At 39.9% G+C, this 26,415-nt stretch overlaps 1 protein-coding gene and 1 non-coding gene across 2 annotated transcripts; both read left to right on the top strand.

The window, feature by feature from the left end:
• The first annotated feature begins 2,541 nt into the window (after positions 1 to 2,541).
• On the top strand, positions 2,542 to 26,027 carry WEE2 (WEE2 oocyte meiosis inhibiting kinase). Its single transcript, XM_010359819.1, has 12 exons — positions 2,542 to 3,296; positions 8,338 to 8,534; positions 10,349 to 10,394; positions 13,170 to 13,342; positions 15,373 to 15,494; positions 17,629 to 17,775; positions 18,442 to 18,549; positions 18,690 to 18,775; positions 19,524 to 19,694; positions 22,389 to 22,531; positions 24,598 to 24,740; positions 25,047 to 26,027. The coding sequence occupies exons 1-12, from the start codon at positions 2,955 to 2,957 to the stop codon at positions 25,070 to 25,072; spliced, it is 1,704 nt and encodes a 567-aa protein (XP_010358121.1). The 5' UTR covers positions 2,542 to 2,954; the 3' UTR covers positions 25,073 to 26,027.
• Positions 23,069 to 23,232, top strand: LOC115898524. Its single transcript, XR_004058241.1, has one exon. It is a non-coding gene; the product is annotated as a U1 spliceosomal RNA (small nuclear RNA).
• Positions 26,028 to 26,415: the final 388 nt, after the last annotated feature.

Below are 26,415 nucleotides of genomic sequence, written 5' to 3'. Positions count from 1 at the left end.
TAAAAAAAATCAAATACAGAGTATTTTAAACATGATTGAAATATATTAATTTACTTCCCCAAATTTATCCTAAAACAATTTATTAAACCCCTACTATATGTCAGGCATTAAAGGGAAAACCCTCTCCTTTTCCTCTTATTGCCACAGATTACATGGGTCCCCCTTTTGACACATCATCTCAACTATGACCTGAAGGTTTATGTTGGGATGGATGCCTGTGGGATTAACATATACTGAAGCAGAGATGAAATTTTTCATAATGGAAAGAGGCTAAAAATTAAGAAAAGGCTACAACATGACCAAAAAAATAGTGAGGCCATAGGTAGCACCTCTATGGATTCTCTTGGGTCATCCAGATCAGTTAATTATGCAATTCTTATTATTTAGTTGTCCAAATTTGGGATATCTTTTTTGTACTCATTGTTACACCTTTCTGATTCTGAAGACTTAGCCACAATCATTATCTTCTGAGTCACAATACATGAAAAGGTGAATGGTCTAAGTTTCTAACAGTATTACTGCTGATAACATGAGATCTCAAGCATTGCAATGGCATAGCTGCCTCCCTAGGCAAACAATGTAGTCATAAATATGGGTAATCAAGAAGTATAGCAAGGGAGAGAGAAAAAGCAGCAGGTGATGAAAAAAAAAAAAAGAAAACCTGGTCTACTTGGGTAATACCCAATAAACCAGCCCCTGCGCCCTGCCTCCAGGACAATAATATAGCCGGTGTTTTGAATCAGTCTTGCTTTACTGAGAGCAAAGCCAGTCTCTAGCTGGCCTGGAGAGGCAGGAATGACAAGCCATGGAATGGGGCGGGGAAACTGATCAACATCAAGGCTGTAGAAAAGAAATTCTATCACCTGGCTTGTTAATTTGTAAACAAGACACTCCTAGGCCGAGAATCCCAGTTGATAATAATTGCATTACTGATAACCTACAAGTTCTCCTTTTTCTTTGATTATTCTGTTTTTATTGGCCCCTGTAGGATGCTGAATCTCTGGCAAAGGTGGGCAGTGAGTTATTGCATTTTGTGAGCAATATTTTACCCCCTGTTGAATTATCTGTCATAGTTTGTGTGGGTGGGAGGCTGTAGAGAAGGGCCAAGGAAGGATGAATTGGTATGCCCACCTACAAAGGGCTGCAGCATGAGAAGGCTTTGAGTTGAAAAAACACATTCAAGTCTCCCCAGTTAGTTTTCATTTGTATTACCCTCGTCAGGAGTTCTGGTTGGGAATGGGGAAGGAATTAGGAGAAAGTGGTGGAGAGATCTGTGAAGAGAGGTAAATGGAAGAGGGTTGACAAGTATCAAAGTCTATAAAGAGAAGGGAAATAACATTTGTTTCAAACTCATCAAGCTGCCTTGGTTCCTGTCTCTCTTTGGGCCCATGTTTATCATGTAAATAATTCCTCATTTGCGGTCCCTCTCAAGCCTCCTTGAGGGGCACGAGTGTATCATTTTCCTTTTACATGGACTGCCTCTCACATAGTTTTCTCCTATAATGTGATATCAGTGAGGTCTTTTTCCTTTGATATAACTATACACTGTGTAATGATTACCAAAAAATTTCCACACCCATGCCCACCCATGCTGTACATTAGGTCCCCACAATTGTTCATCTTATATCTGAAAGTGTGTACCCTTTGATCAGCATCTCCCTATTTCCCCTGCCTTTCCAGATCCTGGTAACCACCATTCTACTCCCTCCCTCTAGGAGTTCAACTGTTTTAGATTCCACATATAAGTAAGATCATGTAGTATCTGTCTTTCTGTGCCTGGCTTATTTCACTTTAACATAATGTCCTCCGGGTTCATCTACGTTGTCACAAATGGCAGACTTTCCTTTTTTATGAATAAGTAATAGTCTATAGTGTGTGTGTGTGTGTATCCACTGCGTTTTCTTTATTCATCTGTCCATGGATATTTAGGTAGTTTCCATATCTTGGCTGTTGTGGATAATGCTGCAATGAATATGGGAGTGTTGGTATTTTTTTGAGATAATGATTTTATTTTCTTTGGCTATATAACTGGAAGAGAAGAGAGACAGCTGGATTGTATAATAGTCGTTTTATTCTTCAAAGAGTTTTTCATCCTTCTCATGGGGGCTTCTCTGAGAAGGAAATTAAATAATGTGTACTAAAGATATTAAAGAGCATTTTACAAAATAAGGCATTTTTGGTAAAAGCCATTGCTGTTTTCCAGTGATCAATATCTGTTTCTATGTGTTGCTGATCTTTCTAGCCTTTCTTTTGTCAGTTAAAATTTTTGTTCAATTCCCTAGAAGCTTTAACTGCTAACAGCTAACAGCTGCAGGAGGGAGATGCCTGAATTAGGGCAGGTGTGTTTGGCACAGAGCTAAGCTGTGTCTCTGTCAGGGATACAAACTCCAGTCAAGATATGTTAGAGGCTGTTTAAGGATCATTATGATAGCCAGGTGATGCTAAATTGTAATTACCTGCTGTTAGCCATTGGGTGGGTGGGGAGGAGAATGGAGGAGGGGGCGCTGATAGTTATAAATGGCAGGTGTAAGGAGTGATAATAATTTCTTTTCAATATGAGCTTATTCCCAAATTGGCTAACGGGTATTTTTAAGGCCATGCTAAATTAAAGGAATCCAATTTTCTCACTAGTATTTGGTAGCACATGGGTTCAAGGAGACTATGTGTCATATCCAGAAGGGTTCTGTACATGAACTGGACTTAATTGCTCCGAGAGTCACTGGAGCTTTCTTTAATCAGAATGGAAATCAGGATAAGCTGAGGTCTTATAGATTGGTAATACTTAAGGCAGAACATTAACACCGTGCCTTGTAGCTGTTAGTTGGTAGAGGGAAATTCAGGCTACCGTCACGAAACCTGCAGGTTAAATTATTTTCTCCTCCCTGCTTCTGTAGGTTCACAGGGTTCCCTTCTGATAGAGCTTTTTGCCTGTGTTGTAAAGCTCTTTGGCTGAGATGGATGACAAAGATATTGACAAAGAACCAAGACAGAAATTAAGCTTTTCCTATTGTGAGGAGACTGAGATTGAAGGGCAGAAGAAAGCACAAGAAAGCAGGGAGGCTTCAAGCCAAACCCCAGAGAAGGGTGAAGTGCAGGATTCAGAGGCAAAGGGTACACCACCTAGGACTCCCCTTAGCAACGTGCAGGAGCTCGACACATCTTGGGAAAAAGACAAAGAAAGTCCAGATCAGATTTTGAGGACTCCAGTGTCACATCCTCTCAAATGTCCTGAGACACCAGGCCAAGAAGACAGCAGGAGCAAGCTGCTGCCGAGTGACAGCCCCTCTACTCCCAAAGTAAGTAAGGGGTGGGGGAAAAACGGACCCAGGTCGCCAAGCTCCGCTTCCTGTAATTTAGCTGATAGTGACAGTGGATTCATGTGTGTATGACAGTCACTTCCAGGCTGTGGATGTCCTCAATTACATATTTATTGATGAAAATAAAGAAGAGATTAAAATTACCAGAAAATGGACAGAATTAAACGGTTTGTCAGCTGTCTTCTCAAAACCATTGGTGCCAGTAACTATTGGCTATTGGCCACAAACAAATTTTGGGTAGAAAAAAGTTCCTAAAGAATATTGTAACTGGAAGGAATATTGAGATTTAGAGCCCCGGCTGTGCACTTTACATATGAGAAAATGAAGGGCCCAAGACAGAAGCTGTCTCATAGCTCAGCCAATGTTAGAGACAGGACTAGAAACCTGATCTTTTTGGCCTAGTCTGTTCTTTCCATTACGCCAACTGGCTCTATTTTTGTGTGATTATTTACTAATACTTCCTAACGTAAGAATGTCCAGATTCACTGTTCCAACACATTCATATCTCTGCTGCTGCTGCTCCTCCTAGAAGAAACTCCTCTCCCCTCCTTGGTCTCATGAAATACAGGTTCTATTATATGTCAGCAAAGAGGAAACTTGTTGATACTTCTTTAGAAGCTGAGGATGGCAAATAAGCAACAGTCCCTGGTAGCATATTCCTTTATTCTTGTTGTGATTGGTGTCCTGTTGCATCGTTCATGTTATTAAAGTCATAGTTGGGGCAGGGTTACCTCTAATCAACTCTGGTGCCATGGTGTGTGAGTGCTAGGGTTGGTATTAGCTCTGCTACCTGCTGGCTCAGCTTGAGGCACTTAAGATCATCATCATAACGTCTGTGATCCTGACTGCGGCACAGTTGCTGTCAGCGGGTCGCTTTAGTACCTGCTGGGTGTGGGTACCATGTATACCAGGAAATTCTAAGCTGCTTGTTTGAATTGTAGAAAAACTAATATGCTCCGATGTCTATCTCTGGGTTTTTCAATGGTCACAGCACCAACCAATTAATCACCCATTTATTCTTTGAGAATTCCCTGTAGGTAAGGAGCATATAATACAGTCTCTGCCCTCAAAGAGCTTACAGTCTAGCAAAGAGAAGTTATGCCAATTGACACTATGTGATAAGTGTGGTCAGAACCCGCTGGACACATTCTCAGTGCAGTGATCAGAAAAGACAGGTATCAGAACGGCAATGAAAGTTGGTCCAGTTTTGATATATGGGGGAGAATGGGCTGAGAGAATGTGGCTTTGAGTAAGAGTACACAGGGAAGAAAACATGACATTCATTTGATTATTCACAGCTTAACTGAACACCTTGATATGTTAGCAGACCCTCTGCTGGCAAAACCCATTCACTGCCTTCAAAAAGAGCCCACAAAATGAAGAAAGATTAAATAAATGAAACAATAAAGTTCAAACCATGTGTACTTTGAATGTTGAGCACGATGAGAAGGTTGAGCATGATGAGAAGGAATTAGGAATTAAATCTCTATCAGGGAAGACTTTCCAAAGAAAGTAATGTTGGAACGATGTCTTAAAGGATATTTGGAGTTAGCCAGGCAAAGAGGGGAATAGGAATTCTAGGCAAAGGGGAAAGCATCCACCAAGTTACAGAGGGTAAGGAGCTACTACACTTGGAAACAGCATGTTATTCAGTGTTACAGGAGCCTGTGTGTGAGAGAGCGCCAAGAGATGAGGCCAGTGTAGGTGGGCAGAAGTTAGATCAATATTTTAATCCTGAGAGTGTTGAGAGAGCTATTACCATGGTTTTCAGTAAGGGGATTGTTTTGGAAAAATCATGACCTTTGTATGTATGATGGGATGGAGCATGAGAGAGCCTGGAGGTAGAGCAGTATTCAGAATAGACCTGTTGAACAGAGAAGAGCCTGGACTGGGACAGATAGTGAAAAATTAAGAGATGACTTGATGGAGGGGTTCAGGGAAAAAGAAAACAATCTGATGACTGAGGTTTCTTGCTTGGTTCAGTAGATGGAATCAAGATAGGTGACACTGAGGAATATATGGGTTTGGAGAAAAGCAGAGATGTGGTATAAAAAGTTGGATAACTGGATCTGGGGCACAAGAAAACAATGAAAATTGGAGATCCGTATTTGGATATCTACAGCATTTAGGAAGTAGTTGAAGCCATGGGTGGAGATAAGGTCACATAGCCTGAGTGCCAGAGTAAGGAGAGAAGTGGCCCAGTTAGAAATCTTGGATAATGCCCAGGTTTAAGGGAGAGGCAGAGAACAGGGCTTGGGAGCAAAAGTGAAATGCAACTGGGAAAGTACATACTTTATGAAAACATAGTTTGTGTTAAAGGAAAGAGGCTTGGCGGCTGATCATTGTTATGCAGAAGACAAAGCTGATGGGAAAGGAGGATTGGCTTAGTCAGTCTTGTCCAAGGGATTGAACCAGAAATCATGTGAAATTCAGTTCACTGGAAGGACTTCCTGACAGAATCATCTAGAGATAGAAGAGCATGCTTAGGAGGTGTACGCTCCCTGTGGCTAAAAGCATAGGACACTCATTGATGACCACTTGGTAGGAAGACTGCAGAAGGGATTTGTTAGTGTGTTTGCCTTGCTACACAGGAATACCTGAGACTGGGTAAATTATAAAGAAAAGAGGTTTATCTGGCCTACAGTTCTGCAGGCTGTACGGTAAGCATATTGCCCATATCTGCTTCTGGTGAGGGCCTCAGGAAGTTGACAATCATGGCACAAGGTGAACAGAAACAAGGCAGCTTGTTACATGGTGAGAGAAGTGAGAGTGGAAGAAAGACAGGAAGGATTGCTGTCAGGCTCTTTTAAACAACCAGATCTGGCGTGAACTAACAAAATGAGAACTGGTTCATTACCATGAGGATGGCACCAAGGAATCCACCTCTATAATCCAAATGCCACCCACCAGGCCCTACCTCCGGCACTGGGGATTATATTTCAACATGATATCCAAATGATATCAGGATTCAAGCATCAGGGGACTAATCATATTGACTGGGCCTTTTAAAAAATCCAAACATCCCAATAATATCAGGATTCAAGCATCAGGGGGCTAATTGTATTGACTGGGCCTTCAAAATCCTTCTCTGTCCCAAGATACTATGTTTGTGTGTTTGTGAGAGGTTGCCTTCTCTTCTCACCATCTTCATAAGTCAAGTAGCTATCCGCCAAATTTCCCCAATCTCCCTCAATCATCTGTGCTAGAGCTATTCCTTATAGAATTATTTGCCCTCTCTGGAGCACATTTATACTCTCAATCTGTGTCATGTTTCAATAAATTTTCAAATTGCTGTACTTCTAAGCAGAAGTTCTTTTCATATGTCTTATTCCAAACTATGTTCTTTGAGATTTTGAAAGGATTACTCATAATTCTACTATTCCAGCAATAATGACTATATTAACATAATTAATATCCTTCCCTACATCATAAGTGGTGCTCACAGGTTCTCTTGGCCCTCATATTTCCTGACTAGAAAATCTAGTCTTCCCTGATATGAATAATTTTTATCTGAATATTTTCTAGGCTCCTTATATTTTCCTTGAGATGTGGCAACTAGAACTATGTGCTGCATTCCAGGTGTGGCTACCCACTGTTTCATATGTAATAGATGCATTTTACTTTCCATATGATAATCAGCATTACAAAAAACTAATTCTCAGAATGACTTACAACAAAATTCTAGGTCCATTTTGCAAATTGCACTGATAACTGAGAAATATCATTATAGTTTTGCTTATTTTGAACCAATACTCAGTCTTCATGATAAACACACAGGAAAGCTGTGAGTCTGTCAACAAGAGCTTGTCTGCCCCCTGGATTCTTCAAGCAGCCCTATGAACTCCAAGATATGAGAAACACTTAACTCTGGCAATGACATCATTTTTCTTCAGTTTTTTTTAAAAAAGGCTAGGTTACTGTGATTTTCCATAGCTTCCTTCATTCCTGCTTATTCAATCATTTATTTAGTATTTACAATAGATCCAATATTCATTTTTTGTAGAATCACATTCTTTAATGAATCATGCAATCTGGTTTCTGCTTCTACACTAAAATGTCATGCGCAGAGATGATCAGAACTGTAGAAGTCTCTTAGAAAGAGCCTCACAGTGCAATGCTTATACTGTGGCCCCTGTGTGTGCTGCCATACTCCTGAAGATCCACAACACAGCTACTCCTCTGGCCCCTGACATCAGGTCAGCATTCTGCCTTCGAATTCTTTGGCTTTTCCCTTTGCCCTTTGGTTTCATTCTGGTTAGGTTTAGGCTGATGTTCTCTTCTTGTATCCCACTTGGAGTGGTAAGTCCTGCACATTTGCCTATTTATTGGTAGCTGGTTGTAGCCACTGCAAAGATCTCAATCTTAAGGGCTTAGAGTACTAATTTTCAATCTAATTACCCCACTTCATGAAGCACTCCTCAGTTAATGCTATATTTTAAGTGAAATTTAACACTTTTTTTCATGTTTAGTCTATGAAATCTTTTTCTTATAAGGTGATTGTTTCTGAAACACCGATGAACTGCTGAATAATGAACTATTTATTCCTTAAGATTTAGAATTCACTTCTGTACCACTTGGCATCTAACCCAGCATCTGCTACGTAGTAGGCACCAAACAAATATTTGGATGAATAATTGAAAGGAAGTTAAAGTATAAGCTCTGAGAATATAGAGTCATTTTTATTTGTCTAAACTTAATGTCTTTGTCTTTAAAAACTGAAGATAGGACTACAAGTGGTTTTCATAGCCAGCTAACAGAATTGCCCAGGGGAAGGGTTAGAGTTTGACTAAACTACAGACTCCTGTGTTGACTTCATGAATCAGAATATCTAGAGGCAGAGACTGAGATTCTGTAGTTTTCATAAGAGGAGCAGTTACAATGCAACTAGTTCACATGGAACCAGATAATCTCTAAGGCCCCTTCAGCAAAAGCATTCTTCGATTCAAATATTAACTAGCTAATGGATACGGAATGTCTTTACTAATGCTATTATGACTTGTCTTTTGTCATCCTCATTCAGAGCATGCTGAGCCGGTTGGCGATTTCTCCAACAGGGAAGCTTCCCGCCAGAGGCCCTAAGCATTTGAAGCTCACACCTGCTCCCCTCAAGGATGAGATGACCTCATTGGCTCTGGTCAATATTAATCCCTTCACTCCAGAGTCCTATAGAAAATTATTCTTTCAATCTGGTGGCAAGAGGAAAATGCGAGGAGATCTGTAAGTGTTCTATTACTTATGACTTTTGAGAACTGACCCTACTACAGTCAAGCGGTAAGAAGTGAGTGTTAAAGTAAGATTAGGAACGAGAACTCTATCTGAACGAAATGTATATGCTTACACATTCTCCCCTCCCTAGATATCAATGCTGGTTTTACCTGCTTTATCCCAGAGATTCTAACATCTTTCCATTCCGACGTGTACTGAAGATGCTTTCTCTATAAAATAACAAGACAGAATAAGCAATAGATCTCTGGCTTCTATTAGGAAGTTGAGTGGGCTGTGGAATTGCCTTCAAGTGGTTAATATGAGGCTGGCAGTTGTGGAAGGTGTAGTTCAAACTTCAAAGAGTATGTTGCTGCTTTGAGTCTTGTGTGACTAATGATGAAAGCTATAGAGCAAGGATTTGAACTTCTCTGTGGGTGATCGAAGATTGGCTGGAGCAAAAACACATTGCTTTCAGAGCTGCAAAAGAATAGAAAGCCAAACTGCACTATTCCATAAAGGCCCCTGAATGACAGAAATTGTCCAAATAAGGACTGTGCATATTACTCAGGAACATGACTATGTCTCTTCAAGGCCTTTATAGAATGGAATCACTTCCAAAGTGGGGCAGTCATTTATGTTCATATGAACCCAGCAAAATAAATGGACAGCTAACAATGTAAACTTTGCAGAGTGTTTAATGTGCTATGTCAAGTTGTTTCTTTGGAATCAATGAGTATGTGTTAATCAGTCTTTGATCAGAATAGGTTCTTTCAACACTATCTCCTTCTTAAGTAAACAGCACTTCAGCACCAGTCCACTCACCTATTTTGGTTACCAAGAATTCAATTGGTTTTAGTTCTTTAGGAGTCTTTGTAAATCATTACACTCTCACTGAAGCCGGGAACAAAGACAGCTAATTTGAAATCTTGGCAATGAAAGTGGTGACACTTTTGTAGTGTCATTTGGTGCTTCTAAGAGTATTTTTCCTTGTTTTTATAATTTATAAAACACTTCATAAAGTATTATAATGTGATACTAAATCACAAATACCAAGCATTGATTTAGTTCCATAAATGTAGTGCCCTCCATTTGCCATTTCTACCTTGTGTTTCTCCAAAAGAAAAATCTATAGCTAGTTGAAATCTTGCTTAAGGATCCGGAATACAAGTATGTGTGGCAAAGAGGATGTCTGCTGGTCACTTAGCTTATCTAAGAGTAATTGAAAATATCTTATCCCAGGTTGTAGCAGATTCTGCCCTACTTGTAGTCTACCTGTGAACTGATTACAAAGCCAGATTCTGGGGGAGGGGTAGGTGTTGGAAGGAGAGTGTGGTGTGGCAGTGAGGAGCAAATGCTTTGGCGTCAGACCTGGCTCCAAGTCCTAGTTCTGCCACTTGCTAATTGTTTGACCTAGAGTTATTTAACCTCTCTCTGTCTTGGTTTCCTAGTTTGTGGATGATGATACCCATTTAACAGTTTCACATATGTTCTGTGCTCTCTTGCTCCAGCACATGGTGTTCTACTTGCTGAAAACCTCACTCTTTTCCCTTTCCTAGTTCCTACTCATTCCCAGAATCTTGGCTTATATATTCTCTCTTCTGGGAAAGCTTTTAACTCTTGAAATAATTGAGTGCTGTCCATGGTATCCTTGCTATCTTATCCTGTTCTAGGTTCTTGTATTGAAATGTCCTGGTTATCCCTGCCTCCACATTTAAACCGAAGAGAAATGATTGTCTTATTTACTCTTACATCCCTAGAACCTAGCATAGTTCAAGCTCAATAAATATTAATTATATATTGATAAAACTTTTTTTTTCTTTTTTAAGTGAGGAAGCTGGTCCAGAGGAAGGCAAGGGAGGACTACCTGCCAAGGTAAGCGTGGTTCTTTGGCCCAGCTGCCACAACATAGGCAGTTTATCCTATTCTCTCTCTCCTTCCCCTCCCCTTCTCCCTCTCTCTCCTCCCTCTTCCCTTCTTCTCTACCCTCCCTTTTCTCCTCCCTTACCCTCCCCTCCTCTCCTTTGACACTCCCTCCCTTTCTTCTACCCTCTCCTTCTGCCCTCTCTTCCCCATCTCCCCTCCTCCCCTCCTTTCTCCTACTCTCCTTCTCTCCTCCCCTCCCCACCCCACCCCACCTCACACTCTAGCTTTGTAAATGTGCTTTGCAGCTGAATTTATCTGGACCCTACTCAGGGTCTATGTTCTCCGCTAGTTGTAACTTTGCCAGGCAGTATCTGATATTATATGCTGAATCATTACTTTAGAGTATTTTTAAATTAAATATTTCTGCTTCTATCTTTAATCTGGAGAAAAATTCTACACTCATGGGGTAGAGAAGTAGGGAAAATTAAGATATTTTTGGTCTCAAAATAGAAAAAGAGAATTGGAAGAAAATGGCATACAGCCAGAGATTTATATGTAAAATTTTACCTTTTAAATGTATTAATATTTGATTTTATAATGTTCACAACCTTTGATCTATCCCTCATTTGATAATCTAACCTAAAAAAATACTGTAAATATTATCCTCAGAGATACTGATTGTAATAGCAAAAAAGGGGGGAGACCAAATGCCTTATAATAGAAAAATGGCTAAGCTAATTACAGTTTTAAGTCAGTGGAGTATTAAATTGCCATTAAGATGTTTATAATACCTTGAAAACATGCGTATGTTCAAGGTTCAGAGTGAAAAGACTCAAAGGTTTATATCCTGAATGACCATAACTATCTATTGCACATTAATCACAGGGAGAATGAAATGGAGCTATAACCACTGGTATTTCAACATTTTTGAAAGGTGGAAATTTAATATTTGTTTTTCCTTTAAATTTCTAAAGTTTTCTGAAGCAAGTTTTATTTGCATAAATAAATGTTAATATGTTAAAATGTTAGCACTTGGCTATTGTAGACATCATAGAAAAGAAGGCCACTGGCACAGTCTTCCTTCATATGCAAATGTTTGACTTAGGCCTTCATTATTTTACTCTTGGATTTTATTCCTCACTTATTTTATAATTTATGTCTTGATTTCAGATAGAAATTCTAATGTTTTTGAACATTAAATAAGTGCAAAGCATTGTATTTAGTTAGACCCTTTAAGGAAAAAAATCTGCCCAAACAGAAGTTAAAACCTTTGAAATTTCAAAACAATCTATACATAAATAAGCAGCTATGAGATATGTGTATTTGTGTATATGTGTATGTACATATGTGCAAGGTGAATATACATATGCGTGTATATATTTAAAATCTAGAAGGGGTTAGTAAATACTTCTATGAAATAGGAGTTGGGTAGGAAGAGATTGTATATTAAAATAATTTTAGACTAAGGAAGTAAATAACTTAATGCTATCAAGGCAGGAGAACAGAGTTCATGTGTAAGAGGGGCAGGGTGGGAGGAGAGTGGTCAGGGATAGATGCAGATGGTACACTGGCTTCGTTGGTATCTAGGGGGAGGGTAGTCAAGTAGTGAGTGTGCAGTTGGTAGAAGGTCTTGAGGTTTTCTTATCAGGAGTTTGAATTTCTCATGGGAAACAATTAGGTATCTCTGATTCTATGGTATCATTTTGCAAAAATAACTCTTACTGTTAGAAGAGTTGAAGAGAGGGCTGGTAGCTGTAGCAAATCCAAACAAGAAGGGAACAGAGCATGAGACTGGCTAAGGGTAATGAAAATTAGAGATCTTGCTGATGAAAGTGATTGGAACTAGATGTTGAAAATGAGGAAGTAGTAAAACCCAAGATTTTTCAAACTCAAAGTTGGAGAAAAATTCTTCAGGATTGGAACACTGAGAGAAGGTGACTTTGGAAGATAAATCAGCTTGGATTTAGACTGATATAAATTTATGGAGATTTTTTGGTCATAATAGTTTAATCAGAATTTACTATGTACTTGACACTATCCTAAGGTACGTGTTGTTATGTGTACTATATGTAATACTGTATATTATCATGTAATATTTAAAAGAACCCTGAAGAGTAGTTGCCATGATCTTCATCTCACAGATGGAAAAACTGAAAGGAGTTCAGATTGACCTGGGGTTATTTACTAGCTGGGCAATGAGTGATGTTGCTAGTTAGCCAGTAGTGAGAGTGGTTGCTAGACCTGAACACATAGTCTGAACTAACCAAAATTGTCAAAGTTTGATGATTTTGACAAGATCATTTCTCCAGGCTGGTTTTTTGGGGGAAAGAAACAGAAAACAAGTATGCTTATTCAGCTTGAGATGGAAACATTAGGATTCCGACTTTGAGACACGTAAAGAAGGGGGGTCTTTCATTTCTTTTAATTTGCTCCACCCAGGTCCCAGTTATTCTTTGAACTAAGGACAGTAGCTCTGGGTGTGAGAAGCTGTGTCCTCTTAGGAACATGTAGAAAAGAACAGTATGCCCAGATAGAGAAAAGAATATTGAAAAATAAGTGAGAATTGTCAGTATAGGGTTGTACAGAAGGTTACAAAGAAAACAAAGAAGATAGCAATTGGGGAGATTCTTGCTACCATGAATATTGACACAAGTAGAATTCATTGCAATCACCTCAAAAGTGTTTTTGAAAACTTGGAGCAATTTAGGACTGTAATATTGTTTAATTTTATTGCTTACAACATGTTAGAATTTCTCTAATTTCCTTTTTATTAAAATACTTTAGAGATGTGTTTTAAGAGAAACCAACATGGCTTCCCGCTACGAAAAAGAATTCTTGGAAGTGGAAAAAATTGGTGTTGGCGAATTTGGTACAGTCTACAAGTGCATTAAGAGGCTGGATGGATGTGTTTACGCAATAAAGCGCTCTATGAAAACTTTTGCAGAATTATCAAATGAGTGAGTACTTTGAAATGCACTAAAAGTATAAACTTAGATTTGGAGAGCTGTTTCTTGTCAAATTATTTTGAATTTATAGCATTGATGTCATTAAAAATCATTTGTATTTTAAAATCACCCCACATTATATGTTGTCTCATTTTCATAACCTTTCTGAGTTTTCCAGCTCAGAGATGTTTCTTCCTAAAATATAACATGATCATTTTAGATCATGACGTTTTTCTTTATTTTTTAATTTGTATTTATTTATTTCTTTCTGTGATGGAGTCTCGGTCTGTCACCAGGCTAGAGTGCAGTGGTGTGATCTTGGCTCACAGCAGTCTCCACCTCCTGGGATCAAGCAATTCTCCTGCTTCAGCCTCCTGAGTAGCTGGGACTATAGGCATGCACCACCACACCTGGCTAATTTTTGTATTTTTAGTAGAGACGGAGTTTCACCATGTTGGCCAGGATGGTCTTGATCTCTTGATCTCGTGATCTGCCCGCCTTGGCCTCCCAAAGTGCTGGGATTACAGGCGTGAGCACCTGGCTGCTCATGATGTGTTTGTGTTTTTTTGTTTTTTTTGTTTTTGTTCTTGTGGCTTTTACTTTCCACTGCTGGTCTTTCTGACTAAAAAAAAAAAAGAATAGATTTGTGGAATTGTCCTCTGGTGTCTGTTTCATTTATTAGAAATATTACCAAATAGAAAGTTATTATAAACTCACTGGTTTATCTTTACTTTATGTTAACAATGAATTCAATAGTAAAGTTTCAGAGACTACATGTAAGAGAAAGTAAGTCTGATTCCCAGAACTATTCAAAAGTTTTTCCTTAATCACAAGGAAAATACATATTTTCAGATTCAGCCAATGCTTTTTATGAACTGTGAGGATATACTTAATATGCAGAATCTAGAATTACAGATTTTAGAATTTTTTTTTTTTTTTTTTTTGAGATGGAATCTAGCTCTGCTGCCCAGGCTGGAATGCAGTGGCACCATCGTGGCTCACTGTAACCTTTGCCTCCCAGGTTCAAGTGATTCTCCTGCCTTAGTCTCCCAAGTAGCTGGGACTACAGGCATGTGCCACCACACCTGGCTAGTTCCTCATTTTTATGAGATTTGTCAAGTACTCTATTTTGCTTAATTTGTGTTGGGATTTTCTATTCCATAAGGAATATCTCTCCCCAAGGCTATTCCTGTGAGTATGTCATATTGGCTGAGGTTAACATTGACTCTAATGACTGCCTAGCCTTTATAGAGATGAATCGAAGGCCCATTACAATATCCACAATCTGGTGTACAGTGGCCTTCTCATTAAGCCCATTAAAATGTTTTGATTGTGATAGGATGAAATAAAGACCTGACGCACATCTGCCATTGAGGCATAACCACTTAAAGCTCCTCTTTACATATGCCATGTTAAAATCAAAACACAGGCCGGGCGCGGTGGCTCAAGCCTGTAATCCCAGCGCTTTGGGAGGCCGAGACGGGCGGATCACGAGGTCAGAAGATCGAGACCATCCTGGCTAACATGGTGAAACCCCGTCTCTACTAAAAAATACAAAAAACTAGCCGGGTGAGGTGGCGGGCGCCTGTAGTCCCAGCTACTCGGGAGGCTGAGGCAGGAGAATGGCGTAAACCCGGGAGGCGGAGCTTGCAGTGAGCTGAGATCCGGCCACTGCACTCCAGCCCGGGCGACAGAGCGAGACTCCGTCTCAAAAAAAAAAAAATAAAAAAAATAAAAAAAAAAATAAAAAAAAAAAAAAATCAAAACACAATGGACTCTGGCACCAGGCTGACCAAAGTTCTGCTCTTAAGTCTACTATTACCAGTTTGATTTTTGGGCCACTTACTTTCGAGAGCCTTCATCCTTTCCACTGTATATTACCAAATGATTATTAAGATTCAGTGAGATAAAACAGTAAGCAAGCAGTGTGCTCTCAATAAATATTCTGCCATTGCTAATAAAGCCTCATAGTTTGAAGAAACATTTTTGTGTACATTATGTTGATTGGTGTCTTTATTCCTCAATGCTTTTCTGTCTCATAGGAATTTGGCTTTGCATGAAGTTTATGCGCATGCAGTGCTTGGGCATCACCCCCATGTGGTACGTTACTATTCCTCATGGGCAGAAGATGACCACATGATCATTCAGAATGAATACTGCAATGGTAAGTAGTATATAGACGAATATCTACGAAGAGGGAGATGAACTTTATAAGCCTTCAGAAATAAACTTTCCCTCCTCCTCATAGTTTATGCCACAGATAGCAGACATACCTAAAAAGTCTATACTATATATTATAGTCTTGCTTGGAAGCACAGAGCTTCTATACCTCTTAAAGGGGTCCTCGACTTATTTTTTCTTTCCCTTCTGTTGTCAGGATAATCATTCATTTCAGAAAATACTTATTCCATGTTAGACCCTGGGCAAGTGAAGATGAGTTAGATGTGCTCCCTCCCCTTAAGCAATATTCAGGCTGGTAGAGAAACTAGAGCTTTGGTGGCTGCAGCCTTCCTCCTTGTTGGCAATACCTCATGCTCATGACCTCACCTACAAACTTTGTCTTGGAGTGACTTCATTTTTTTTTTTTTTTTTTTTTTTTTTTGAGATGGAGTTTTGTTCTTGTTGCCTAGGCTGGAGTGCAATGGTGCGATCTCGGCTCACCGCAACCTCCACCTCCCAGGTTCAAGCGATTCTCCTGCCTCAGTCTCCCGAGTAGCTGGTATTACAGACACCCACCACCACGCCTGGCTAATTTTTTGTATTTTTTTTTTTTTTTTGATGGAGATGAGGTTTCTCCATGTTGGTCAGGCTGGTCTTGAACTCCCAACCTCAGGTATTCCACCTGCCTCAGCCTCCCAAAGTGCTGGGATTACAGGTGTAAGCCACGGCATCTAGCCGAGTGACTTCATTTTTAACAAGCTCCCAAACGCTCTCTTTCCTTACTTATTCTTTCTAATTAATAAGTCACATATAGTGTATAAATTCTAAGAAGACTCTCAAAAAAATAAAAAACTTTATTAAAAATAAAAAACACAAGCCCTCCTTGTGTTTCTGAAAGGAGCTGCATTTTTCTCCCTTCTGAACTTACGTGTCATGCTAAAATAATTCTTTAAATTCAATTTTACACAGAATGCATTTAAATATGAATTCCCTCAAATTCCATGACTATCTCAGAGCTCAATGAGTGGAGCTATGGTCTTTGTAACTGCCAGTTAGAGCTAGGTCTCTATAATTTGAAGAACCTGCCAATGAACACTAATTAATAGTGTTCAGACGCCAGGCACAATGGCTCACGCCTGTAATCCCAGCAGTTTTGGAGGCTGAGGTGGGCAGATCATGAAGTCAGGAGTTAGAGACCAGCCTGGCCAAATATAGTGAAACCCTGTCTCTACTAAAAATACAAAAAATACAAAAATTAGCCAGGTGTGGTGGCATGCACCTTTAGTCCCAGCTACTGGGGAGGCTGAGGCAGGAGAATTGCTCAAACCCGGGGGGCGGAGGTTGCAGTGAGCCAAGACCATGCCATTGCACTCCAGCCCGGGTGACAGAGTGAAACTCTGTCTCAAAAAAAAAAAAAAGTGTTCAGAAGCATTCTAATACCTTAGAATCAAGATCAGATAGTTATTTGAATCCAGGCCTTTTATTTGATAACAACAATAAATCGAGCACAGTTGATGTACCAATACTGTGGCTCAAATAAGATTTAGGTGTATATGCAGCTTTTATATTTTCCTTGGGTTGGCAGTGATTAAATATTCTTATTTTATGATCTATTTCTAATGAAATTAGACTTACACTCAATTAAATTAAAATAACCGATGGCCTATAACTATTAGCCCGACACTGACACGGAGCTAATCATTGACACTAATAGTAGCTATATGACTATGCCTGATTGATCTTCTAGTTAATAATTAGGTAAAACTTTTAAAATGTTAGCTGGTACATACTTGAATCAATGGGGCCATATACTGGATACCTGAGATACTAGCATTTTCATTTCCTCTTTGAAAGCCCTGTAATTCTCCTTTTCAACATGTCTGTGATATAGATGGGGCAGATGTTATGCTTTGTACTGACACCGAATTAATCTATTTGTTGGACTGAAGCCATTCATGAGGAATGTATTCATTATGGTACTATGCCGTTTTATACAAGGCACTTGGGCATTTGGGGCTTTGGTATCTGCAGGAGGTCCTGGAACTAATCCCCTGAGGATATGGGAGGCCAATTGTATTTACTGTGCTTTCATCCATAAGACTCCTACTGTGGGGCTGTTCTTCGTTGTTCTTTCCCAGGTGGGAGTTTGCAAGCTGCTATATCTGAAAACACTAAGTCTGGCAATCATTTCGAAGAGCCAAAACTCAAGGACATCCTTCTACAGATTTCCCTTGGACTTAAGTACATCCACAACTCTGGCATGGTACACCTGGACATCAAACCTAGTCAGTGTGATTCCCTTCTGCCACTTCTACCATATTTTGTTCTTTCTATGCTGTCATCAAAATCTAGGTCTGTATGTCTACCAAGTGTCAAAGACAATGTTTGCTGGCAAGAACCCCTTTCTTCCATTTGTGTCCCTTAAAAATATCAGTTAAATAGCTTTAACCATTCTCCCCTAGGCCCAACAGACAGAGAGAAAAAAAAGACTCTTACCCATAGTAAGGCCAAAAAGGTAAAATTAGGTATTTAATTTACTGCAAAGGCAAGTGACAGCATATCAGCTACATTCTGATTGTGTTTATGACTAGGGCTGTACTCATTCTAACTCTGCACTGATTAAGGAGAAATGAGTATCACTCATTAATGTGAAACCCCAGGACAAGTTCTTACTATTTTTTTATTTTGGGGACAATAGTATTCTGATGCCAGCCCCTTCAGAGAATGGAGAATGTATGAGGTCAGTTCAACTTAAATAGGTATGATCAATCACTAGCTCTTCAGAAGTGATGTGAGATTTCATAGAAAAAAAGAAACCTTAGTAGTCTTGCTATGTCCACACAAAAGAAGAAAGGAGAGAAGCTGAATTGTCAAATACAGAAAAGAATCTTTGAGATGAAAAAGCTTAGAAATCATTACTTACATCTATCCTGTGATTTTTTTTTTTTCAGGTAATATCTTCATTTGTCACAAGATGCAAAGTGATTCCCCTGGAGTCATAGAAGAAGTTGAAAATGAAGCTGATTTGTTTCTCTCTGCTGATGTGATATATAAAATTGGTTAGTCTGCCTTAGACCCTTACCAGTTACTATTATCCTATAAAATTTATACTGACTCAATTTATTCCAGTTTTAAGACATGCTTTTAAAGCTCTTTTTTTCTATTTTATTATTCCTTCCTTTTTCCTGTCTTTTTTTAGGTGACCTGGGCCATGCAACATCAATAAACGAACCCAAAGTGGAAGAAGGAGATAGTCGCTTCCTGGCTAATGAGATTTTACAAGAGGTATAGATTAGGGAAATAGAGGGTATTTTATAATCCATTGAACCTTTGACTCTCAAATGGAGGATCTCAGTGCAAAAAATTAAAACTGTATATTTATCATTATAGTACCTCTCTTCCCATTCAGAATGGAGACCAAAGATAGGAAACTCTTCCAAAAAAGTAAGGAAAGCTGGCTCAATTAAGGATGAATCAATATTCAGACTTTTCTTTCTAAATGCCCTTTACTGTTTCCAGATATTTCTTAGACTTCCTAACCTCATGGATTGCCTACTAAGAAGCAAGCCTTTTCCTCAAGCCCATATTGGTCCAGTCCATCTTTATCATGCCATTATCGTTCTGATAGCACCACCAGTTTCAGTTATTGAAATGACGTTTAGTCATTGCCCATTTTCTCCAATGTCTTTTCAGTCAGGCCTAGGGAGGATATAACTTCTTCCTGGGTGATAATCAGGTGAAAATGAGTATTTCCTTCCTGTGATCAGCCAAGTTATGTAGCAAGCCTTTCTGAGCCTGAGAGCAAAATGGCAGTAAGTTTCTGCCTTGGACTCCTCAAGGCACAGCAGTGATAATCAGGTAGATTTATGTTCTCTCTTCTCTAGAACTCACTGACTACAGTGAATGTACCTTTGACCATCATATCTGTTTAGACCTTATATGCACTCGAATGAACCTTTCCTACCAGTTGTATTTTAATCTAGACTCACTCTGCTTGGCATAGTAACTGGCCTTCCTGTCTTCTGTTTTGAAGGATTACCGGCACCTTCCCAAAGCAGACATATTTGCCTTGGGCTTAACAATTGCAGTGGCTGCAGGAGCAGAGTCATTACCCACCAATGGTACTGCATGGCACCATATCCGCAAGGGTAACTTTCCGGACGTTCCTCAGGAGCTCTCAGAAAGCTTTTCCAGTCTGCTCAAGGTGATATCTCTTACGAGATGAACAGAAGATGCAGTCTCTATTTTTTTTTTTTTTTAATGCAATGGCAAGTAGTTGGGCAAGAAAAATGGAGATGCTGGTAGTGTCACTAACAGAAAAAGGAATGTGACTAGAAGTCCAGAAAAAATAAGGGGCGGGGCCGGGCGCAGTGGCTCATGCCTGTAATCTCAGCACTTTGGGAGGCTGAGGCAGGTGGATCACGAGGTCAGAAGGTGAGACCATCCTGGCTAACATGGTGAAACCCCATCTCTACTAAAAATACAAAAATTAGCTGGGTGTGGTGGCAGGTGCCTGTAGTCCCAGCTACTCGGGTGGCTGAGGCAGGAGAATGACTTGAACCAGGAGCTTGCAGTGAGACAAGATCACGCCACTGCATTCCAGCCTGGGCGACAGAGCGAGACTGTCTCAGAAAAAAAAAAAAAAAAAAAAAAAATCGGGGGGTGGTGAGATGAATGGAGAATTTCTTTTTTTCTTTTTTTGAGACGGAGTCTCGCTCTGTCGCCCAGGCTGGAGTGCAGTGGCTGGATCTCAGCTCACTGCAAGACCCGCCTCCCGGGTTTACACCATTCTCCTGCCTCAGCCTCCCGAGTAGCTGGGACTACAGGCGCCCGCCACCTCGCCCGGCTCGTTTTTTGTATTTTTTAGTAGAGACGGGGTTTCACTGTGTTAGCCAGGATGGTCTCAATCTCCTGACCTCGTGATCCGCCCGTCTCGGCCTCCCAAAGTGCTGGGATTACAGGCTTGAGCCACCGCGCCCGGCCGAATGGAGAATTTCTTAAGGAAACTGAGAGGATATTGTAAAATCTTTCATGCTGAGTTTAAAAATCCTGTTACAAACATTTTTTTCATTTGCCCTTTCTAACAATGCTGTAAGGTAGGCAGGTGGCATCTTATCCTGTAGTTGAGGAAACCATGGCTCAGAGCAGCTCCTTGACACCTGTAGTGACAATGAATTACGGGTTAACTCCACAATCAAATCTGGTCCTTTAGCTCCTACTTCAGGGTTTTAACTTTTGTTAGTGATAACAGTGATAGTACTAAAAGAATGAATTTCTATTATATGTAAGAAGGTGTAAGACTACTTTATTGATAATTGATAATACCAACTATTTGAGCTATTAGAAAAAAGGTATGATGTCAATTCAAAAATTTGTTTTACTTGTACTTAATGACATCTGAGTAGTGTGGGGACAAGAAAAGGAAGATACTATGTTGAAACAGACACAAGAAGCTTATATTATCAAGCTTAACCATGTCAAGAAAAATGTATATATGACTTTTAAATCATGTGTTAAGGAACAGGATTGATTAGGATTCCCAAAACAGCCTTAGAAATATCTATTTCCTTGGAGATTAGATTTTTTTGGGTGGGAGAGGACAGGGTCTCACTCTGTTACCTAGACTGGAGTGCAGTGGCACAATCATAGCTTACTGCAGCCTTGAACTCCTGGGCTCGAGCAATCCTCCTGCCTCAGCTTCCTGAGTAGCCAGACTACAGGTGTGGGAGATTCACAGTTTACCTGCAAACTTCAAATGTATTTACAAATCTGGCCTTCTTCCTGACTTCTTTTGCTTTCCTGAAAGGAGGCAAAGTCTTCCTTCTTCCTTTTGTTCAGTCTAGTCACCTAATTCCATGTGTAAACCACTTTTGCATTTAGTTGATATTTCAGTACGTAAATGCTGGCCCTGTACTGGACAATACATATATTAATTGGTTAAATTCTAAAAATAGTCCAAGAAGGTAAATATAATTATCCCAAATTTCAGGTAAGGGAAATGGAGCTTCAGCAAAATTTATAAAACAAATGGTGGAGTTGGCTCAGAATTTTGTTCAGTGTTTTCTTCATTATATGACAGTGTCAGTTGCTGTATATAATTAGGTATTTTCTACTATATTCAAATCATGATAGGTTAGACATCTTCTACCTTAAAATAAATGCTTTAGGAATACTGTCATGTTGGGTTATTAATATTAAGTAAAAAACCAACATGATGTGGTAGAAAGTAAATTGGAGTAAGAGTTGGGCAAACTGGGTTTTGGTCTTGGCCATTCCATAATTTGGATAATTTTTATCAAGGGTCTTGGTTTTTTTCTGCTTTAAAACTAAGGCAATAGACTAGTTAGCCAGCCAGTTCCAAAATATGATTAAAGACAAATCAGGCTGGGTGCGGTGGTTCACGCCTGTAATCCCAGCACTTTGGGAGGCCGAGGCGGGCAGATCACGAGGTCAGGAGATCGAGACCATCCTGGCTAACACAGTGAAACCTCGTCTCTACTAAAAAATACAAAAAACTAGCCGGGCAAGGTGGCGGGCGCCTGTAGTCCCAGCTACTCGGGAGGCTGAGGCAGGAGAATGACGTAAACCCGTGAGGTGGAGCTTATAGTGAGCTGAGATCCGGCCACTGCACTCCAGCCTGGGTGACAGAGCGAGACTCCATCTCAAAAAAAAGAAAAAAAGAAAAGACAAATCAAAGATGTGGACAACTGGTGCTACTAGACATGGACAATCCTCCTGCCCAAGGTGGAGCTCAGTTTTCATTTCTTCCCTCTGCACAAAGCAGAAGCAAGGTCTTACAAAATCCACCAGGAGAAGCTGGGTTGGAGGTGGCTTCAGCGATAAGATTTTTCCCAATAGTGAAGCTTCTATTTATTTCCTCTCGGTCCTATATCATCAGAACATGATCCACCCTGATGCTGAACAGAGACCTTCTGCAGCAGCTCTGGCCAGAAATAGAGTTCTCCGGCCTTCCCTGGGAAAAACAGAGGAGCTCCAACAGCAGCTGAATTTAGAAAAGTTCAAAACAGCCACACTGGAAAGGTATATTTTTGAATGATGGGGGTCAAAAAAGAATCTGAGCACTACTCACAATGGTATGACTAGTCTACTGTGTCTTCTCTGTGGATTCAAGTAGAAATATATTCACCATTATAATACATAGGTCCCTGCCCATAAGGAAACTGGCAGCATGCGGCTCTTTGTAGCATCGGGCTGGGAGGCTCTGTGATTAGGTTGCTTGAGAGAGAAATTTCCAGTTAATGAAAACAAGGGAAGCAAGAGTGAGGAATATAAGGAAATACCAGTAAAGAAAACTTAGGATTCTAAGTGACAGCGGGTATCTTAGTAACTGGTTAGTGATCGCCTAATACAAGATAACCGCAGGTAAGATGGGTAAGACCTATTTTAGAAACCCATTAAATTTCAGGGGCAGGCAGGTAGACATACTGTCCTGGTACACATTTAGAGGAAGGATTATTTTTCTGAGCAAAGAAAACAATCTGTTCTCCTGCTCATGTAGGCTTGTACTCATGCATATATTTACTTGTTAATCCATTCCTTCAATAAATGGGAATGCGAATACTTACCTGGCAGGGAAGATACCATGATCACGAAGGTGGTTTTTCCCAGGGTGAGACTCATCGACTGACTCCGGATGTGCTGACCCCTGCGATGTCCCCAAAGGTGGAAAACTTGACTGCATAAGTGGTGGTAGTGGGGGACTGTGTTCATGCTTTCCCCTGAAAAATGGAAAAAAAAAAAAAAAAAAAAAAAGGAATTCAGTGGGGTGGGGTTGGAGATGAGCAGTGTTCTGAAGGCATTTTTGAGTAATTATTACATATTCTGTACACTGCTGAAAATACAAAAGAAAATGAAAAATTGTCCTTAAAATAAGCTTAAGTCCAACTTCTCTTGGATGTACAATCATCTATCTTGGAAAGATTAGCTTTGAAGCATCCCTAACCTGATTTCTTAGTATTAATAATAACTTGTAGAGACTCTTAGCCTTTAGTCAGGTAAATCTTCCTAATAAGCCACTTAATATGTTTCTGTTCTCGTTTTGAATTCCATTGTCCCAGCTAATAAAGTATAAAGTACTATACTTACATATGTTATTCACAAGAATATAAGTACCACTTAAGGTGTGGTGTGTACATTCTGGAAAGTCAGCTATGGAGACACAGGTGACTATCATCAGCCAGTACAAGTGATAGGCACCCATCATAGAGATGGGGCAGACAGCATCTTGAAATTCTCTAGACCAGGGGTCCCCAACCCCTGGGCCATGAACCAGTACCAGTCTGTGGCCTGTTAGGAACCGGGCTGCACAGCAGGAGGTGAGCAGTGGGTGAGTGAGCACTATCGTCTGAGCTCTGCCTCCCATCAGATCAGTGGCAGCATTAAATTCTTACAGCACAAACCCAATTGTGAACTGTGCATGTGAGGGATCTAGGTTGTGTACTCCTTCCAAGAATCTAATACCTGATGATCTGAGGTGAACCATTTCATCCTGAAACCGTCTCCTCCCCTGACTCCCCATCCATGGAAAAATTGTCTTCCTTGAAATCAGTCCCTGATTCCAAAAAGGTTGGGGACTGTTGGTCTAGACCAAGTGTTGGAAAACTTGTTCCGTGAAGGGCTAGACAGTAAATATTTCATGCTTTGTGGGCCATATGCTTTTTGCTGTAATGATTTCAACTCTGCTGTTGTAGTGTAAAAACAGCCACTGACAACATATAAATGAGTGGCTGTGTTCCAATAAGACTTTATAAATACAGGTTATGGGCCAGATTTGACTCAGAAGTTTTGTTGACCCTGGTACCTTTCATATGTAGCCTGAAGAGCTGTTCACTTAATTTAAAACATTTTAAAGATCATTTATACTCCAATCAGCAGAGTCTGGGGAGCTAAACCTACCATGTTGTATGACGTGTATGTGTCAACCATTTTTCATGACAACCATAGTAACTGAATTTTCTATTCTGTACATAGCTCAGGCTTTTTTTCTGTAAATACTGAAAAAGAAAAACATGTATATATTAGTTTTGATCATATATATCTCTGATTGGAGATCAAGTAGTCTTTGCTTTTCCCCCCTTGCACTTCAGGGAACTGAGAGAAGCCCAGCAGGCCCAGTCACCCCAGGGAGATATCCATCATGATGACGCTGGGGTCTCTGGGACCCACACAGGATCAAGAAGCACAAAACGCCCGGTGGGAGGAAAGAGTGCAAGGTCTTCAAGCTTTACCTGTGAGTAATCTTTCCCTTAAGGACTCATTTTGCACCAGCCAACCTTTTACTGTAGAACCTCTGGAAATAGATACCAGCTGTCCCAACCTTCCTCTTATAAAATGAAAAAATTAGCCAACTTGAATGCCCAAGGATTTCAAAAGCCACTACTAATTTACCATTTTATAGCCAAGATCCTAAAGCTAGTAAGGCTTTGTATTAGCAATGGTCCCAGATACAGTAATTGGAAGCCATTTCTCCTCTATTGTTATATTCCTAATGCCGCTGATCAATAACTTATTTACTTCTCACACTTTTGATGAACAGCAGGAGAGCGTGAGCCTCTGCACTGAAGGAAGAAAAGGAAGCAGCCCTTGGTTTGGCCTATGGATTATGAGGTTGCTGTTGCTGATTCCCCACGAAGGATCCCAGGGACTCATTGTACATAGAAAGGAATAGAATTTAGTTTAGAGTTGAAGTCACAGCTTACAGGAAATGTGCCTGGATTTTCCACAGTGCTTCCCAGGTTATATGATGCTGTTGCTAAGAGAGAATTCCCAGCTTCTTGAGGAAGTGGGTTTCCTAATGTATACCTTTCTGATATTGTGTTTATTAAATAAATGGCTTCACCATTATGTGAGGTGGGTAAAAGTTAGATGTATGCAACTTGGACATCTCTGAGCTGGCTGTTAACTTGCAGAACAAAAATGCTGTGGGGAGGGACTTCAGGGAAAACTTGATGTGCCTGTGGTTGTTCTCCATCTATTTGCCCTGCCTCTCTTCTGGCTGTTCTGGTTGGTTTGATATTCCGGGTCTCACCAATTTCTCATGATTTTTATGAGAATTTGACTTTGTTTCCTGTTTTTTAAGATCATATTTTATCTAAATCCTTTTTCTATACACATTTTAAAAGGAATAGAATACTGTATTTTAAATAAAGGTTTTTATCTTGTCCAAAGCCTAATTACAGGTAAAATATCCTTCTTTGTAAAATGTAACTAACAAAGAACAAGAAATTTATGTTGGACAACATTTTATGAATAAAAGGGTAAGAGAATTCAGTGGGTCAGTAGTAACAGGTCTTGGTGGCAAGTCTCAGCTTCACAGATCCAACAGTTAATAATAGTCAGGCTCTGCTAGAAAATTATGTTGGTCATAAAGGTATTTGATAAGCTCTGTTTGTGTCATCTTAGTGAATGCAACCTGTTAATGATAATGGCTTTCTTGCTGCTTGATTTTCTTCTTTCCCTCTCATTTTTAAAAGCTAATTAAGTTTTTTTAATTGAATAAACCCTAATACTATTCTTTGTTCTGCTTTGGAGTAGCAATTCTTTCCATGCAATTAAGTGTGGTGGTGGTCTTCCTATAGCCCATTGCCATTTTTCTTTACTAGGCTGTATTCAAAATTATAAAACGGGATTAGTTTATTTCTTGCCACCTCCCGCTGAACAACACACACACACCAGGCCATGTCCCTTGTAGTATAGTACAAGGTCAACCACAATTTGTGATTTAGAAACAGGTAAATTATTAAGTACATCCAATGTATAGATGAGAATTGTTTGGTTATTCTAGTCTTCTCAGGCATTGATAACTGACTATTTGGGTCTACAGCCTCTTCTCTACTGTGTTCCTCAGCCTAGCTTCACAACTGAATGGACCTGGTGCCAGATTATTGCCCGCTTTGGCTCTGGCT

Source organism: Rhinopithecus roxellana, chromosome 6 (assembly GCF_007565055.1).
Source record: "Rhinopithecus roxellana isolate Shanxi Qingling chromosome 6, ASM756505v1, whole genome shotgun sequence".
Taxonomy (NCBI): domain Eukaryota; kingdom Metazoa; phylum Chordata; class Mammalia; order Primates; family Cercopithecidae; genus Rhinopithecus; species Rhinopithecus roxellana.
The sequence above is the reverse complement of the archived record's forward strand: the minus strand, read 5'-3'. Positions and strand labels throughout refer to the sequence as shown.

Excerpts from the sequence above, each read along its gene's own strand:
- WEE2 (XM_010359819.1), top strand. The coding sequence starts at position 2,955 with ATGGATGACAAAGATATTGACAAAGAACCAAGACAGAAATTAAGCTTT. Across the intron at positions 15,495-17,628 it reads TCAGAATGAATACTGCAATG|GTGGGAGTTTGCAAGCTGCT; the intron begins GTAAGTAGTATA and ends GTTCTTTCCCAG. Across the intron at positions 19,695-22,388 it reads GCTTTTCCAGTCTGCTCAAG|AACATGATCCACCCTGATGC; the intron begins GTGATATCTCTT and ends CTATATCATCAG.